This window comes from Entamoeba dispar, genomic scaffold (genome assembly GCF_000209125.1).
Source record: "Entamoeba dispar SAW760 scf_1105229462867 genomic scaffold, whole genome shotgun sequence".
Taxonomy (NCBI): Eukaryota; Evosea; order Mastigamoebida; family Endamoebidae; genus Entamoeba; species Entamoeba dispar.
Genome location: NW_001855407.1, coordinates 1 through 15,937, shown reverse-complemented (window position 1 = coordinate 15,937; position 15,937 = coordinate 1). Strand labels below are relative to the sequence as shown.

The following is a 15,937-nucleotide window of genomic DNA, read 5'->3' as shown; positions in this document are numbered from 1 at the left end:
TTTGATGTTCTATAAGAACTTTTCTCCAACTAATATATTCTTCTTCACTTTCACAACTAAAATGATAACAATCAGGTTTGTTTTCATATTGAAAAACAAATTGTTTTTCTCCATCACTTCCTAAAAACTGAATATATGTATCTTTTAGTTGCATTTTTCCAATTGGAATTTCATCTTTAGGATTATTATAATAAAATAAAAATCCTCTACATAAAACAACCCATCTTCTTTTCCATCCACTAACTTTAGATACTTTCTTTTTTAATAAAAATCCTACTTTTTCACTATTTAAATATATTTGATGATAATCTTTTTCATGTGGTACTACTCTTGATAATCTTGCCATAGCCATTGGTTTATTAAATGCTTTAATTTCAATTTCATCTCCATCATCAATTCCATAAAAATCAATTCCATTATTTTCTACTAATCTAATTCCATCATTAAAACAACTAAATTCATATTTCTTCTGTTCATTTGTTAATCCTCCTTTAATTTGTGCTAAAATATCTCCAATTTTAGTATTTTTAGTTACTTGTTTATCAAACCTTAGTGTATGACTATCTATCATTAATACAACTTTAATTAATAATGGTTTAGGAGGTTCACTCATGTAATTTCTGTAAGATCTAATATTTTAATCTCTTTTTTATTTTTTTTAGACATAAAACTTTTCTTTGAAATTTCCTTTTTTTTTCAAACCAAATACTCTTTTTAAATTGTAAAATACTTATTTAATAGTATTCAATTGCTTGTTAATTAGTCAAATTCATAATTAGAACATTCTTGTATTGCTGTTGTTAATTTTAATTTTAATATTTCTTTGTTTGAATAAAATGGAATTTCTAATCTATTAGCACATGTATGTGCGGTTGGCATCATAGAATCAGGGCTATCGTAATGAATAGAAGCAATAGTAAATGGTAATGGTGTTCCATGACTACTTTTTAATTGAACAAACCCACCAATAGGTGCTCTAGAAGAACCAGTAACAAATTGAACAAATTTTCCTTTTAAAGAATTTTCCATTTCATTAATAACTTCCCATAACCATACAATTTGAAGTGACTCTTTTGTATATCCCTCAAGTACAACATTTCTTTTAAGATCTTCAATATCAAAATTATTTCCACAAATAATTCTATCAAACTCTTTTTCATCAAATAATTGAATGGCTGATTTATTAATAAGAGAATAAAATCCTTTTTTGACCCATTCTATTTGTTTTTCTATTCTTGTATTAAATTTGTATTGAATAAGTAAGTCAACATATTCTTTTTTATTTTCTTGAGTAACAAGAATATATGCTCCATTTTTTTTTAATTCAACTTCATGAATTTTATTATTTACTCTTTCTATTTCGGTAAATGTTAAACCCCATTCAGTAACATCTCCTAATAACAAATTCTCTATTTGTTGACTCATTTCTTTATCAAATATTTTAACATCTTTTAACTCATTTTTTTTACTTAACAATAGTCTTAATACAAATAATGCTAAATGAAAATCACTTGTGAATCCATCAGAAATCATTTTTGCAAGACATTTTCCTACAAATATAAAATGATTTTTCTTAAAACATTGACAATTTGGAACAATGCAATTATTTTCTATAACAAATAAATCTTCTACTCCATTACTAAGTTCTTGAACAAGAAGGCTATAACATTCTTTTAATAATCCCCCATTGTCATTTCCTTGTTCATGTTTAAATTGTATTTTAAATAATCTGTTCCATTTTTCTGTTTGTTTTATTTGTTTAAACAAAGAATTAAATACATTATTTCTATCAATAATTATTTTCATAAAATGGTTATAATTCTTATTTTGTCCAATTTCTTTTATTAAGTCTTGATACTTCATTTCAAATGGAAGAAATTCTCTATGTTTACTAAGAAATATCAAAGAGGTATTTAATGCAAATCTATTTAACCTTAATTCTTTTTCAATAAACCATTTCATTCCCATTACAATGTCTTTAACTATTTCATCATACCTTTCTTCTATAACATAACTAAGTAATAATAACACAACTCGACATACTAATTCGTTATGACACTTTTTAACATAATTCAAAAGACATGAATAATTCTCAATAATTACAATTTCTTCTTCTGTTTCTTTTTCTTCTTTTTTTTCTACTTGTTGAGGCTCTTCTTCTTCCTCCATTAAAATGTCTTGAGTTAATTGATTTACCTTTTCTTGAGCAAGTGATGGAGAAATATTATTTTTTGAAATATCTTCTAAAAGTGTTTGTAATTCCTTTATTTGGTTTAGTGGTTGTGTTGTTGTAGTATCATATTGAGACTCTTCTGAATTATTTTGATGAATACTTTCTTCATTAATTTGTTCTTCACTACTGCCATTATTACTTTCATCATTATATTCTCTTATAATATGATATCGTGGATCAATTCTTTGACCTATTTCATTGATACCTAATTCATCAAAAGGTCCTGACAATTGAATAGGTTCTCTGTTATTAAGAATTAACTGTGGTGAGAGAAGTCCAAACTCTAAATTTCTTAATGGTGGTCTTTGATTTACTAATCTAACAAAATATGGTGATGTTCTTGATTCTATTTCTTCTTGTTCAATTAATGTAGAAGGAACCAATGTTAATAACATATAATATAAGTCTAATAAATGTTCTTGACTTGTTTCTTTTTCGTATAAAATTTGAACATTTTTCTTTAAACATTTATCAATAAGAATTTGTGTTTTTGATTCAAAAAGAAGTTGTTTAGTATATGGTCTATTTCGATAATACCTTCCAAAAATAGATAATAATTTTAATATATATTTTTCTTCATTTATTTTAATTTCCTCCATTTCTAATTTTTGAGGTAAATATACTACTGCATTAAGAATTATTGAATTTTTTATATTAGCTTCAATCATCATACATAAATTATCAATTATCATTTCATTAATTTCTGATGATATTTCTGAACTTTTTTGTTGATTAATATTATCAACTAATTGCCAATATCTAATCATTTTCTCATCAACTTTACTGTGGAGAATTTCAATAAATAAATCATTAACAATGTATTTTATAAAATTATTATATACAACATTGAAGTTAATTTGTGAATTACAGAATAATGAATTAATCTTCTGTAATATAATTTTACATTCATCTTCTGTACAAACAAAATATATGTTCAATGCTTTTTTGATGTTAAACTCAGGTAATATCTTTGAACCAAAATTTGTCCATGTTTTTTTGAACGTATTTGAGTTAAATTCTATTTTATTTATCTTTCTTTGTTTAAACTCTTCACATGGTAATTTTCTTATGTCATGTGACAATTGAACAGTTCTTCTATCTTCACTTCTTCGTATTCTTGGAATATTGTGTTCTTGATAATAATTCATTACTGCTTCTATTCTATATTCTTCAGGTAATTGCATTAATGTCTCAGTATCAAATCCATGAGGAATAGGAACTGTTCCTAACCCAGGAATATTAATTACTTGAACATTTTCTTCTTCTGTTTCTTCTTCATTTTTATCTTCTTGATGACCTATTTCTAAATCCATTCCTTTAAATTTATTCATAAAATCAATAATTGTATTACATCCATCTTTCATCTCTTGTTCTTTTAGAATTTCCTGATACATAATCATCAACGATTTCATTTCTTTCATCTTATCAATTTTATTTTTCTCACTATATCTGATAAATCGATTTACAATATCTTCAATTTCTTCATTAATATTAAGAACAAGTATAACTTCTTTTAACTGTTTTATTTCAATACTTTCTTCTTCCATTTTTTCTTCTTTGTTTGAAACCTTGTCATGCTCTTGTGATGTATTTTTTGTTTGGTCAGTAATAATTTTAATAGCCTTTCTAATTTTATTTAAACAGCCTTCCTTCCATTTGATATCTCCATTCCCTTCTAACATCCCTTTTGTTCTTTTGGTTATAAAGCTTTCTTGGCATAATCGATAAAATAAAATATCATCAGCGTCATTCATCATTTTCACTAGTTTCCCTTTTAATGTTAAGTAAACGTATTCGTTATATATCTCGTTATTTTTATTTATAGGTTTGCTATGTTGTTTTTCTGGTTCTTCAAATAAATGAATGTTTTCTTTATTTTGATATAACCCAAAATGTGTGATATCAGACATATCAAGAGCAGAAATATTATTTCTATTAAATAACATTTTAATAATACATCCTTCTTCAGTGTTTATATCAATATACCTTTCTCTGTAAATAGTATAAAGTATTAAAACGTCTTGTTTGTTTAATGAATTACGAAGCATAATTTGAAGAATTCTTTGTTGGTATTTACGGAATAATAATATTGTATTACTATTAATGAATTTCATTATTAATCGAACTACATTAAGTTCTTCACTATATTCTGTAGAATCTAATCTTTTAACTAAACATTGAATCAGCATTGAAACTAAATCAAGACTATTAAGACAAATATCATAATTTTCATTTTCATCTTGTTGGAAATTAAGTGTTCCAATGCTATGTATTTGTAATGGAAATTGAATAAAATCAGCTATTTGACATAACATTAATGCAGTAGTTAAACTAAGTTCCATAGTATTTTTTGATAAAAGAATTTCTTTCAATCTATCTTTATTACACAATTCAATCATTGGTCGATATAATTGAATATGAATAAGAGAGACTCTATCTATTAGAGAAATTAGAGTTTCTTCACATCCTTTAATAATAAGATCACTACCTTTAAACATCTTAACAAAAGAAGCCTTTGCCGTAAAGTGTTTATTCTCACTGAACCTTGTTAAGTCGATATCATCATAAATGTATCCCACAATAGGAAGTAATTTACGTTTAACTGAACAACTTTTTTCGAGTTCTTGAATTAAAATATCTTTTATTTCTTTCTGTGTATGATTGATTAATGGATGACCCAAAAAAGAATCTATTTTATTTAGACTAACAAATATCCCCTGACTAAATAATTGTAAAATTATTTTAAATGATGACACTTCAGGAAGAAGAAAATTAATAATAGTTTGTTTAAAAATATTATCACAATTGAAGTGTTCAATAAAAGAAGGAATTGATTTAAGAATGTAATGATATATTAGTTTATCTTTATTATTTTTGAGTGGTGGTATTTTATTCCATAATAAAGAAACAATTTTTCTTTGATGTTTATAATAAAATTCTCTATCTCGTTTTCTACGTGGAGATTCTTTTTGTCGAAGAAAGAATAATAGATATAATAATCCATTTCGAATTGTTTTCTTTTTTATAAACTCCTTAATAAACATATCTTCTGGAAATCCTCCAATAGTCTCAATCATTAAATCAATAATACAATTAATTTTTTGTAAAGTATTATCTGTTTCTTTATCAATAAAATTAGTAAATACTCTAGTGATTATATTGGTATTATTACAAGCTACATAATTAATTAAATCAAAAGTTATTTCAAGTATCTTTATAATTTTTTCTTTTTCAATAAAATTATTTTGATTTCTTTTTGATGAGTTTGCATAAATAAGATTAAAGTAAAGTAATATTTGACATAAACTATCAAGTGAATACTCTTTTCTTTCTTTTAATTCCTCTTGTGTTATTTGAACAGTAATCTCTAAATTATTAAAATTAAAATATTTATTGTATCTATGAATAAAATTTGGAATACATTGTATTGGAATATATTTCTTTAAAATAGAATCAAAACAAATTCTATAATTACTATTTCTACTTGTTTGTTTTTTATTTATTACTTTTTGAATAGCAAACCATTTATATCCATCTCTTTTAATTGGGTCATTAATTTCTTCAAAGTCAATTTCATTATTGAATGGTTCTTTTTGTTTATATTTATAATCAAATTTAATAAAATTAATTGATAAATCTGATTTAATAGAATCAACCATATCTTGAAGATAAGTATTAAAAGAATATGTAAATAATGATCTATTTCTGTATTCGTTAATCATTATTTTGATAAATGCTAAACAAAAATGTTGCTTCATATACTTTACCAATTTAGAAAATGTTGGTTTTACTTGATCAGCATCAAATAATTCTGTGTATTGAACTATACAATCAAATAATATAAATAAACAAGTAATGACAGCATTATCATGTGTTTGATCTATTATATCATTAATTATTTGAACCAATTCATCAAATTGTGATCTAAATAATGTGTTCATTCCAGTTTTAAATTTAAACTGAAATATAATTGGAATAAATTTAATACAAAAACTTCTTTTAGATAAATTAGATTTTAAAACACTAATAACATATTCTGAGTCTGTTGGTTTAAAATTATTCATACGTAATAATTTATCAATAAGAGTAACTTGTAAATCAATTTTAACTGGTTCTGAGATATCAATAATATGTTTAATCTGTTCAATTATTTCATCAGATGAAGAGTTAAACAATGAAAGAGAAACTATATCATTTCTTAAATGAATATTAATTTGGTCACATTGATACAAAAATAAAGATAACTCAACTAAACAAGGAGGATTTCTATCTAATAAATGAGATAAGCAACAATGAATAAAAAATATTAATTCTTTATTAAATTGTTGTTTCAATGATAAATTAAGATAATACTTTGTTACGTCTACTAACATACTCACAATAAGATCATTAGAAAAATTATTAGAAATAAGTTGTAAAGAATCATCTCTATATTGTTCATCTTTCATCATTTCTTGTAACAATTCAATATTACTTAAATCCTTTGCTGCTTGAATAACATGAAGAAGATGTTCACAATTCTCATTAGAGTATTTCATATATTTTAATTGAGCCCCAAGTAAACTACTCTTATTATACATTGAACAATAAACTCTTTTTATATATTCTAAATAAGTTTCACCATCATTTACTTCACTACAACCATTTTCATCTATATCATTTAATACCATACAATCTGGAAACATTGAAATTATTGAAGAAACAATTTCTGGATATTGACAATAACAGAGCTGTTTTGCTTTGGGTAATAATTTAATATAAAAAAGATGTCCAATGTTTTTAAGATATAATAAACATTCATTAACATTATTTCTTTCTTTTTTATCAATTTCACAAACAACAAAATGCCCAATCAAATGGGTATTTATTTGTTTTGTCAAATAACTGTTAATACTATCTAAGCATTTTTTAAAAGAGTCTTCTTTTGGTATTGAACATTCACTTATAGACACTAAACTTGAAAATCTCCACAATGATGTTTCATTGTTTTCTTCATTCTTCTTTTTGACTTCCTTCATTAATTGAGTTTTATAGTTTTTCTTTAAAATTGATTAAACCATCTTTATATTTTATTATTTTTATAGTTTTTTTATGTATTGAATAATTAACCAATCAACAATGTCAAATTCAACGTAAATTAGAAAATGAAATCTTCAACATTATTACCAGTTGACTTCTTTGGTGTATCATCTTGTTTTGTTTCTTCATAAACTTCTTCCTTAAAATCATCACCAAACGATGGAAGCTTATCATCACCTTCTTGTTTTGGTACTTCATTTGGTTGAGAATTTTCTTGTTCTTCTATAGGACGGTCAGAGTCTCCAAGGTATAAATGAGAAACACTGGCAAGGTGTTCTAAATCAACAACATCTACAGGTGGAAGCATTCTAACATCTTGTTGATCTTTTTCACCACGATATAAATTAATTTCAGTTGCACAGTTATATTTCATTCCTTCTTCATCAATGAAATCAAATGAAAGATAATAATTAACACTAAAAATATCAGCGATATTTGTTTGTGTTGGAGTTAATTGTAAATTTTTTAAGAAGAATCTAACTGGAATAATATCTCCTTTTACTAATTGACCATCAACTAATTGAATATTCTTAAAATTAGTTCTACTTTTTTCCATTAAAGGTCTTCCGATAGATTCAACACGAATAAGATTCATTTCAACTCTACAAATTTTAACATGTAATAAACGAATAAATAAACTACCCATGATTACGTCATTTAAAGCATAAGAATTTTTTGATAATTTTAAGTCTAATTGAATAATTTTTTCAATACCAAGTTCTTGATTAATTGGTTGAATAAGACTTGGGGTATGTGGAATAATTAATGCAAATTCTTTTTCTTGTGGATTAATATGTGATTTTGACATAATATGAACACTTAACACATATTTTAATTTTAAGAATTTACCATTGTATGACTCATATTGATTTAATGGAGCAAATTCAAATGGGTACATTACTTGTTGATTTGTTAATGAATTTGGACCACATAAATCAACTGAAGTATCAATGATTGTTTGTGGTTTCATACCACTTTGGCATTCTAAATTATTAATTTCATTATTTTTTAATTTCATCTTCAATAAAAATTAAAACAAACCAAAGATTCCTTGTAAAACTAATTTGATACCGTTATGAATAATTGGTTTCTTAATATTTCCCATTTGAATAAATACTTTTCCTTTTATTGGTTCTTGTGGTGTAAATTGAACTAATTCAATAACACCATTTTTTCTTTCTACTTTAACTTTAGGTTTCATATGATCATCATCGAATAAAATTTGAGTCGTTGATTGTTTAGATGCAGAACTACCAAACAAAAATGACTATATTGTTATTCGTTTGATTCTCTCAATAATCTTCTTTATTGTATTATACTTTAAAAGGAGAACTACAAACCATGCTTTCTTTAATATTTTTCAGTTTCTTTTTGAAAAGTCTTCATTTTTTTAATTTTCTTTTTTTTTTATCATCTCAGAATTTTCTTTTTCTTTTATTATAATTTTTATTATCATTTTTTATTATTTTGAATTATATAACAATAAAAAATTAATAATTGAAAAAAATGTGTTATATGAATTAATTCTGTCCACGATTTAAACTATTTCCTCTTTTAAAAATTGTTCTTTTTCTTTCCATTTGAGGTGGAACAGATAGTTTGTCATCTCCACTTGGCTCTTTGTTTAGTGCATCTATTTGACTTGCTCTAGAGGCTACAGCGTCTTTTCTTTTTCTAACATCTGTTTGAAGTTCAATAATTTCTTCTCTTGACTTTAAGATCCTTTGTTGGTATCCTTCAATAATTTTATCAAAACTCTGAATAAGGTTTCTAATACATTGGTCATCAGGTTGATCAAGAACAACCCCAAGTACTTTATTCTCTTGAACTCCAAGGCTTTGTCCAATTTTTCCTGTTGGGTCAATTAAATAACTAAATTCTTCTATGAGTTGTGTATGCCCCCTTCTTTTAAAGAAGTCACAAAAACTTTTAAACTTCTCTAAATTAGATGAAGCAAATTTATTGAAATTTTGGATAATAACCATTCCTGTTTCTTTTAATAATGATGGTTTAATGAGAGTGGTTAATGGGTGTTGTGGATTAACCTCATTTTTTGAAACTGAATCCAATAAATTTGTTACAAAAGAATATTTTCCAAGAGCATATTCTGTGATTGGTAACATGTATTTTTCTTGAAATGGTGTAGATGATTGATTAACACATGATTGAGTAATTTTTGTTACAATAATTAATGACCTAAGAGAACTAGGTGATGGCTTAGTGAGCTTTGAAGAAAACTTTAATGGAGTTAATAACACTGGATTAATTAATCGGAGGAATACAAAGGCTCCAACAATTTTTAATGCCTCTTCATCTCCATAACGTTCTTTTACAGCAAGTCTAACCTTGGTAAATATATATGTTAATTCAGGACAAAACTTCTTTGACAAAGTAGTGACAGTATCAAATAATTTATTAACATAATTTATAACAATTTCAATATTCTTTTTAGCTTTCTCATCTCCAACTTTACTATTATCAATTTCAAGTGGTTCAGTATAACTATTAATTTCTTCTAACAAAGGATTAATATATTCAACCAATAAATCTTCTGTTAATCTTCTGCACATAGCAGCTGCGACATATGTCACTCCTTTATTTGATCTGAATAGTTGTGTTTCAGATACTATTTATTATTAACATCGTTTCATTTTATCAAGTGAACAATTTAAATTATAACAAACATGTATATTCTACTTCTGTTTTTAATTCGTTTCCTAATATTTCACAAAGTATACCACGTTCATAAACAAGTTTAACAAAATTATCCCAAAACTCAGGATTATCGTCAGTGTATTCTCTTACAACTGTTTTAACAAAAAAATAATCGTATGTTTGACAAATCTAAATATAAATATTGTTATCTCCAGATGGTGTAAATGACAAACTCTCCATAAGGTTGATATTCTTCTGAAATCATCACGGGATAAATTATCACTCATTTTTTGTTAAATTATTAAGATCTTTTCTGTATTTTTTTCATTTTTGGAAAAATAAATACAAGGAAAAATAATAACACAACTTATCAAAAAAGACTTTGAAATTAAACTTCTTAATTCAAATTTTCATAATCGTTTTTGCTTGTGCATTTTCTATAAATGATAAATGCTAATAATACGATTGCAAGTATTAAAAGAATACCAACAATCACACTAACACAGATGATGGCAATGAGAGTCTTATCATTAATACCTTCACTGTTTTCACTATCTGATGAATTACCTGAACTAGATCCAGCAGAAGATGAATGGTCTGATGATGGCTCGATTGGTTTTTCTGATGATTCTTCTGATGGTTCAATTGGTTGTTCTGAAGGTTGTTCTGAAGGTTGTTCTGAAGATTGTTCTGATGGTTCAATTGGAGTATTATCAGCAACAAAAGTTACAGTAAAGATAGATGATGATTCTTCTGAAGGAATAACGTCAGAAGCAAGAATAATTTTATACTCTCCGTTAACTTTATACTCAACGCCTTCTTCAATAAGAGAACAAGAATCCCCAATTTGAATGTATTTTTGATTAGACAATCCATTAGCCTTAGTGTTAACAATAATTTTACCTGTGTTAATAGCTGTATAACCAACAACTACTTTCTTTCCTTCAAAACAAATGGAATTCTCAGTAATAGCTTCTGGTCTAAAAACAGCATTAATTACAGAAGGCACTGTTTCAGTAACTTCAATGTTTTGATATTCTGCATTAGTCTTAGCATAACTAAACTGGACAGAATGAATTCCAGCATCAGCCTTGATAGTAACAAGCTCAGTACTGTCTTGTTTTAAATCAATAGTTTGTTCAACTTTTCCATCAACAGAAACTTCAACCTTCCAATTATTTCTTCCAATGAGTTGATAATAAACAGTATTGTCAGTGGTATAAGTATGAACAGGGAATGTCAATGGAATGAATTCACCTCGAACAATAGTTGCACTAGTTTTATCTTCTGAAACAAGCATTTTGTCAGCGATAACAGTAATTTCTTCTGTGGTTGTTTCAGGAACAGAAACAAAGAAAGTACGAGTTTTTCCTGTTTCAACAACAAACCCATAGGGTAATTGACTTACTTCTGACAATGATGAACAGTCAGTTGTTTCAAAGATATTAGCTTCTCCATGACCTAAAACATGGAAGGTATATCCAACTGTTGCTTGTTCAGCAGTAATTTGAACCCAAACACCTTTTTTCCCATCTAAAACTCTTCTTTCATTAAGGTCTTCAATATAAATGTTAGTTGAGCCATCAATAATTTGTGGGTTCTCACATGTGTCAAACTCAACAGCACGAATTAGTGCAATGAAGAGAAGATATAAAAAGAACATGAAATAAACTTTTCAAGTTCATTCTCATTTCATTGTGACTAGAATTTTCATTTTTTTTATAAAAAAGTAAAAATAAAAAGAGAACTTAATTAAAAAAAAATAAAAAATAAATGAGCAAGGAGGAAACTATTAAAAGTATCAAAAAATTAAGAAATGAAATGGGAATTGTTTGTTTTAATTAATACTCAATAAAATGAAAAGAGACTAAGTAAATAGACAATTACTATTGACCAAGACAAATGTTCTAAAGAAGAAAAAATACAATTTGAGTTATTAAAAACTCTACTTCCTTCTTTTCAACCATATAAGTCATACTAATTGAATTTTATTATTTTTAATTGATTTATTGCTCTAAAATAGAAGGTAAATAATATAATAAAATTAACCTTAAAAATAAAGCAATTTAATATTGCAGCATAATATGGTTCGTTTTAATACTAATTAAAACGAGGGGATAGCTGCAATTAATAAAAATGAGATACCTGATTTACTTAAATACCTTAATCAATACTATAATTTATAATAATATTATTATTATTTTATAATATTATTATTTTAATAATAAAATTATAATAAAAATAATTATAATAAAATTATTTATTCAAAACAATAGAAGTTCCTTCTTTATGAACAATTCCATCTTTTTCTAATCCTTCAATGATTTCTTCTAAAGTGTATTTAGTCCCTTTAATAACTTCTTCACAACTTTCTATTGACAAAGAGCCATTATTTTTTCTAATTCTTCTTAATAATTCAGCTCTATATGACCTTCTTGATCCTTCGAATTTACTTTGTTTTGATTTTGCTGCAATTCCAGTTTTTTTACCAGTTGCAACAAGAGCACCATAATCCATTAATGCATTATGCCAATCACGACTTCTTCCTAATGGCAGACATTTATTGGCATAAGCGAATAATATATTTTCAGGTGTTTTTTCATCAAGAGAAAGTTCATGAATAAGAATTCTTCTAATATTAGCATCTACTGTTGCAATGTCTTGATTTTCAGAAAAAATTAATACTGCATTTGCAGTGTAGGGACCAATCCCTGGTAAATTTAATAACTTATCAACATTAGAAGGTATTATCCCTTTATACCTTTCACATACCTCAATAGCCAAATCTCTTAATCTTTTTCCTCTTGAATTAAAACCTAATCCATTCCATTCTTCAAGAACATCAGCAAGACTTGCCTTAAATAAATAAATATCTTTAATTATTATTTTTTAAACTAAAAGTATTGAATCAAACTTTTGCTAAATCTTGAATAGTCGGAAAACGAATTAACCATGACTTATATTTTTCTATTACTCTTGTCACTTGTGTTTGTTGTAACATAACTTCACTTACAAGTATTTTATATTTATCTGTTGTTTCTCTCCATGGTAATTTTCTTCCTTCTTTTTCATAAAATCCAAGTATTTTTTCATGCATTTGTTTAATTTTTAATGGGTCTACTTCTACATTAATTGTTTGTTTATTTGACTTTACTTCTTCAATTTTCTTTTTTGTATTGTTCAGTTTGTTTTGTCTTTTTTCTTCATTTTCAATAAGTTGTTCCCATCTTCTTTTCATTGACTTCCGTTAAACTATTTTTTTAATTTTTTTTATTTTTTTTTGAACAAAAAAGGATAATTAATAGATATATCCACAATTTGATTTTATGATTATTGAAATGATGTTTCAGTTTCTTCGATATGCTCTATTTCTACAATAGAGTTCACTTCTAACATATGAGAATTAGAAGATTCCTCTTCTAATGTGTTGCCAGTGTTGAATGTGTAGAACATTAAGTATTTCATGTTTTTAATAATGATTGTTCGTAGTATTTTGGGGAAGTCAATTTGTAATTTTAGTGTTTTTAATCTTCTTACTGTTTCTTTATGTATTAATTTATTGTTAATATTACAAGTATTATTTTTACTTAAATTAATTCTCTATTTGTCTTAGCTTCTCTTGTAATTCTTTGTATTTATTTATTTTGTAAATAATTTAATTCTATATTCTATCTTGGCATATATCACATCATTAATATATCATTTTTTTTCATTGATGTTTTGATAATATATATCTGGTCTTCTAGCATTAAAAGAATGGTCATTAACCAATAAACCTTTATTGTAATTTATAACCATTTCATTATTATTAATACACTTAGGAGGGGCATTAAAATCTATTTCATCAAATTCATTAAAATGGGTAATTAATATATGTTTATATATTTGTTTACATACATATTCATGTTTTGATATTTGATTCTTCTTCATTACATGACATCCTAACAAAATGTGGCTAATAGATGCAATTGTGTTAGGACAATGTTTACAATATTTTAAAGCATCACAATTGAGTATTTTAGATTTAATATTTCCTGTCATAGTTACTCCTTCTTGCATCTTTACTACTTTGATGAATGCATTTCTTTTTATATTTAATGACATCCATGTAGTTACTGATAATTTCTTATTATTAAATATACAATTTACATTTCTTATATATTCACTTCATTTCTTTCCATTCATTTAAATATCTTTCATTTATTTTATTTGTTACCCATTCAAATACTTTGCTTACATCATGTTTTCTTTCGTTTAACTGTATTATATTCATTAATTCATTGAAATTAATATTCTTACCAAATTCTCTCTTCATTCTTTTAATTATTCCATTTGGATTCTCTTTTACTGTTCTATCATTTCTCATATTTCTGTATTTGATATTTATATTTTAAATATATTCTTATTATTTCTTTACAACATTCATCTCGTGCTGACATTAATCCCATTCCTAATTCATTTATTGTAACATATAATCTACTTTTATTGATGTTTCTACTGTATAGTTGGAGTTGTATCAATGACTTTCTTATTTGTTTATCTATATTCTCCAACTTACCAAGTTTCCATGGGACAATACAGAATCCATATCTTAATTTTGAGATTATATCATTATTAATATTTCTTATTGTATTGAGGCTGCTATAGTTCATAATATTTAATGATGATAGAATAGAAGATACATCATTTAATAATCATGTATAATATTCATTAATATTTATTTTATCTCCTATTTCAATACCAAGATATTTATAATGATTATCATTAGTTACTCTTGGTAATTCAGCTAATTCTCCATTTATCTGACCATTGATATTATTCATTATCCCACTCTTTTCTACTTTTATTTTTAATCATATTCTATTAAATATTTCTTTTGTTAATTTATGGGCTTTTTCCATTTCTTCGATGCTGTTAGTTATTATCTTTAAATCGTCCATATATAATATGTGGTTTAACTGGACTTATTTTTCTTCTCATTTCATTTTAATAGATAACTTAATAATTTGTTTATCTAATTAATTAGATAATATAACAATAGATAATACAAATAATAATTTAGATAAATTATCATATTGTATTATTCCTCTTTCTACATTAATTATACCAACATTTTGTTGATTATAATATAATTATAGTTGTGTAATAATTAATATATATAATATACTTTTAATTACAACTAATGGGATGTTAAAATAAATTAAACATTGTTTAACAAATTGATGATTAATATTATCATATATTTTAGAAATATCATAATATGTTTCTACCCACTTCCATTTAGCCTTGATTAATAACTGAATGATTATATTATTGTATAATAATCATTCTTTTGATGCATATGTATATTTTTTACATCAAATTTGATTTTGTGATAATTGTTTTTCAATTTGATTTAGCATCAATTGATTTCTATCTCCATCTTTAATAAAGATGTATATACTTTTAAAAGACAGTTTAAACAAATTATTTGTCTGTAATTTAGTTTATATAATTTATCTCATTTCTTATATATTAATATTGTTCTTCATTTGATGAAATGAAGATAGATGGTAGTAGGATTATACAACCATTCATTAAATAATTTTAATAAGAAATTCTTTGGTTGTTCTAATTATTTAATCCAGAAGCCTTGTATTTTATCAATTCCATGTACTTTCCAATTATCAATAAATTTTATTGCATGATTTAATTCATCTAGAGTGATTACGCACCTTCTATTATTAATTCTATTTTCAATTAATATTTCATATAAATTAATATTTATGAAATCTGTATTAGTGTTATTTTCATAGATTCATTTCCAGAAATTAATTGTAGTAATATTATCTTGATATTCATCTTCTTTAGGCTTATTTAGAAGTCGTCTCTTTCATTATTATATCATTTTTATAATTCCATCTTATTCTTTTCCAATTATTCTTTCTTACTTCTATTTCTATTCTTTTCATTCTTTGGAGGTATTGTAAT

The 15,937-nt window shown here is 25.0% G+C and overlaps 6 protein-coding genes across 6 annotated transcripts in view, besides 19 other annotated features; all 6 read right to left on the bottom strand.

The window, feature by feature from the left end:
• The window catches only part of EDI_254990 (uncharacterized protein), a gene marked incomplete at both ends in the record, with an annotated part of 1,291 nt that extends 678 nt beyond the window's left edge, over positions 1-613 (bottom strand). Inside the window, one exon of the mRNA XM_001740304.1 lies at positions 31-613. Within this exon, the coding sequence (XP_001740356.1) occupies positions 31-613 (583 nt within the window). The remainder of the gene's footprint in view (positions 1-30) is intronic.
• Positions 182-203: a sequence feature (AT_rich).
• A 146-nt stretch (positions 614-759) lies between the features above and the next one.
• Positions 760-7,251, bottom strand: EDI_254980 (ubiquitin protein ligase, putative; the record flags this gene model as incomplete). Its single annotated transcript, XM_001740303.1, has 1 exon — positions 760-7,251. One exon carries the CDS (start codon positions 7,249-7,251, stop codon positions 760-762), a length of 6,492 nt encoding a protein of 2,163 aa, XP_001740355.1.
• Positions 801-821: a sequence feature (AT_rich).
• Positions 2,107-2,144: a microsatellite.
• Positions 2,776-2,825: a sequence feature (AT_rich).
• Positions 3,031-3,074: a sequence feature (AT_rich).
• Positions 3,488-3,524: a microsatellite.
• Positions 4,155-4,189: a sequence feature (AT_rich).
• Positions 5,602-5,628: a sequence feature (AT_rich).
• Positions 5,830-5,863: a sequence feature (AT_rich).
• Positions 6,529-6,557: a sequence feature (AT_rich).
• Positions 7,252-7,294: 43 nt separating the features above from the next.
• Positions 7,295-7,341: a sequence feature (AT_rich).
• A 29-nt stretch (positions 7,342-7,370) lies between these two features.
• EDI_254970 (vacuolar protein sorting-associated protein, putative) lies at positions 7,371-8,655 on the bottom strand (the record flags this gene model as incomplete). Its single annotated transcript, XM_001740302.1, has 3 exons — positions 7,371-8,296; positions 8,354-8,579; positions 8,653-8,655. The coding sequence occupies 3 exons, from the start codon at positions 8,653-8,655 to the stop codon at positions 7,371-7,373; spliced, it is 1,155 nt and encodes a 384-aa protein (XP_001740354.1).
• Positions 8,298-8,327: a sequence feature (AT_rich).
• Positions 8,656-8,699: 44 nt separating the features above from the next.
• Positions 8,700-8,790: a microsatellite.
• A 42-nt stretch (positions 8,791-8,832) lies between these two features.
• On the bottom strand, positions 8,833-10,254 carry EDI_254960 (uncharacterized protein; the record flags this gene model as incomplete). Its single annotated transcript, XM_001740301.1, has 3 exons — positions 8,833-9,938; positions 9,997-10,156; positions 10,201-10,254. 3 exons carry the CDS (start codon positions 10,252-10,254, stop codon positions 8,833-8,835), a joined length of 1,320 nt encoding a protein of 439 aa, XP_001740353.1.
• Positions 10,255-10,364: 110 nt separating this feature from the next.
• Positions 10,365-11,630, bottom strand: EDI_254950 (uncharacterized protein; the record flags this gene model as incomplete). Its single annotated transcript, XM_001740300.1, has 1 exon — positions 10,365-11,630. One exon carries the CDS (start codon positions 11,628-11,630, stop codon positions 10,365-10,367), a length of 1,266 nt encoding a protein of 421 aa, XP_001740352.1.
• A 49-nt stretch (positions 11,631-11,679) lies between these two features.
• Positions 11,680-11,742: a sequence feature (AT_rich).
• A 252-nt stretch (positions 11,743-11,994) lies between these two features.
• Positions 11,995-12,015: a sequence feature (AT_rich).
• Positions 12,016-12,149: 134 nt separating this feature from the next.
• Positions 12,150-12,221: a microsatellite.
• Positions 12,222-12,223: 2 nt separating this feature from the next.
• EDI_254940 (A/G-specific adenine DNA glycosylase, putative) lies at positions 12,224-13,205 on the bottom strand (the record flags this gene model as incomplete). Its single annotated transcript, XM_001740299.1, has 2 exons — positions 12,224-12,823; positions 12,882-13,205. The coding sequence occupies 2 exons, from the start codon at positions 13,203-13,205 to the stop codon at positions 12,224-12,226; spliced, it is 924 nt and encodes a 307-aa protein (XP_001740351.1).
• Positions 12,825-12,861: a sequence feature (AT_rich).
• A 15-nt stretch (positions 13,206-13,220) lies between the features above and the next one.
• Positions 13,221-13,249: a sequence feature (AT_rich).
• Positions 13,250-13,254: 5 nt separating this feature from the next.
• Positions 13,255-15,937: a repeat region.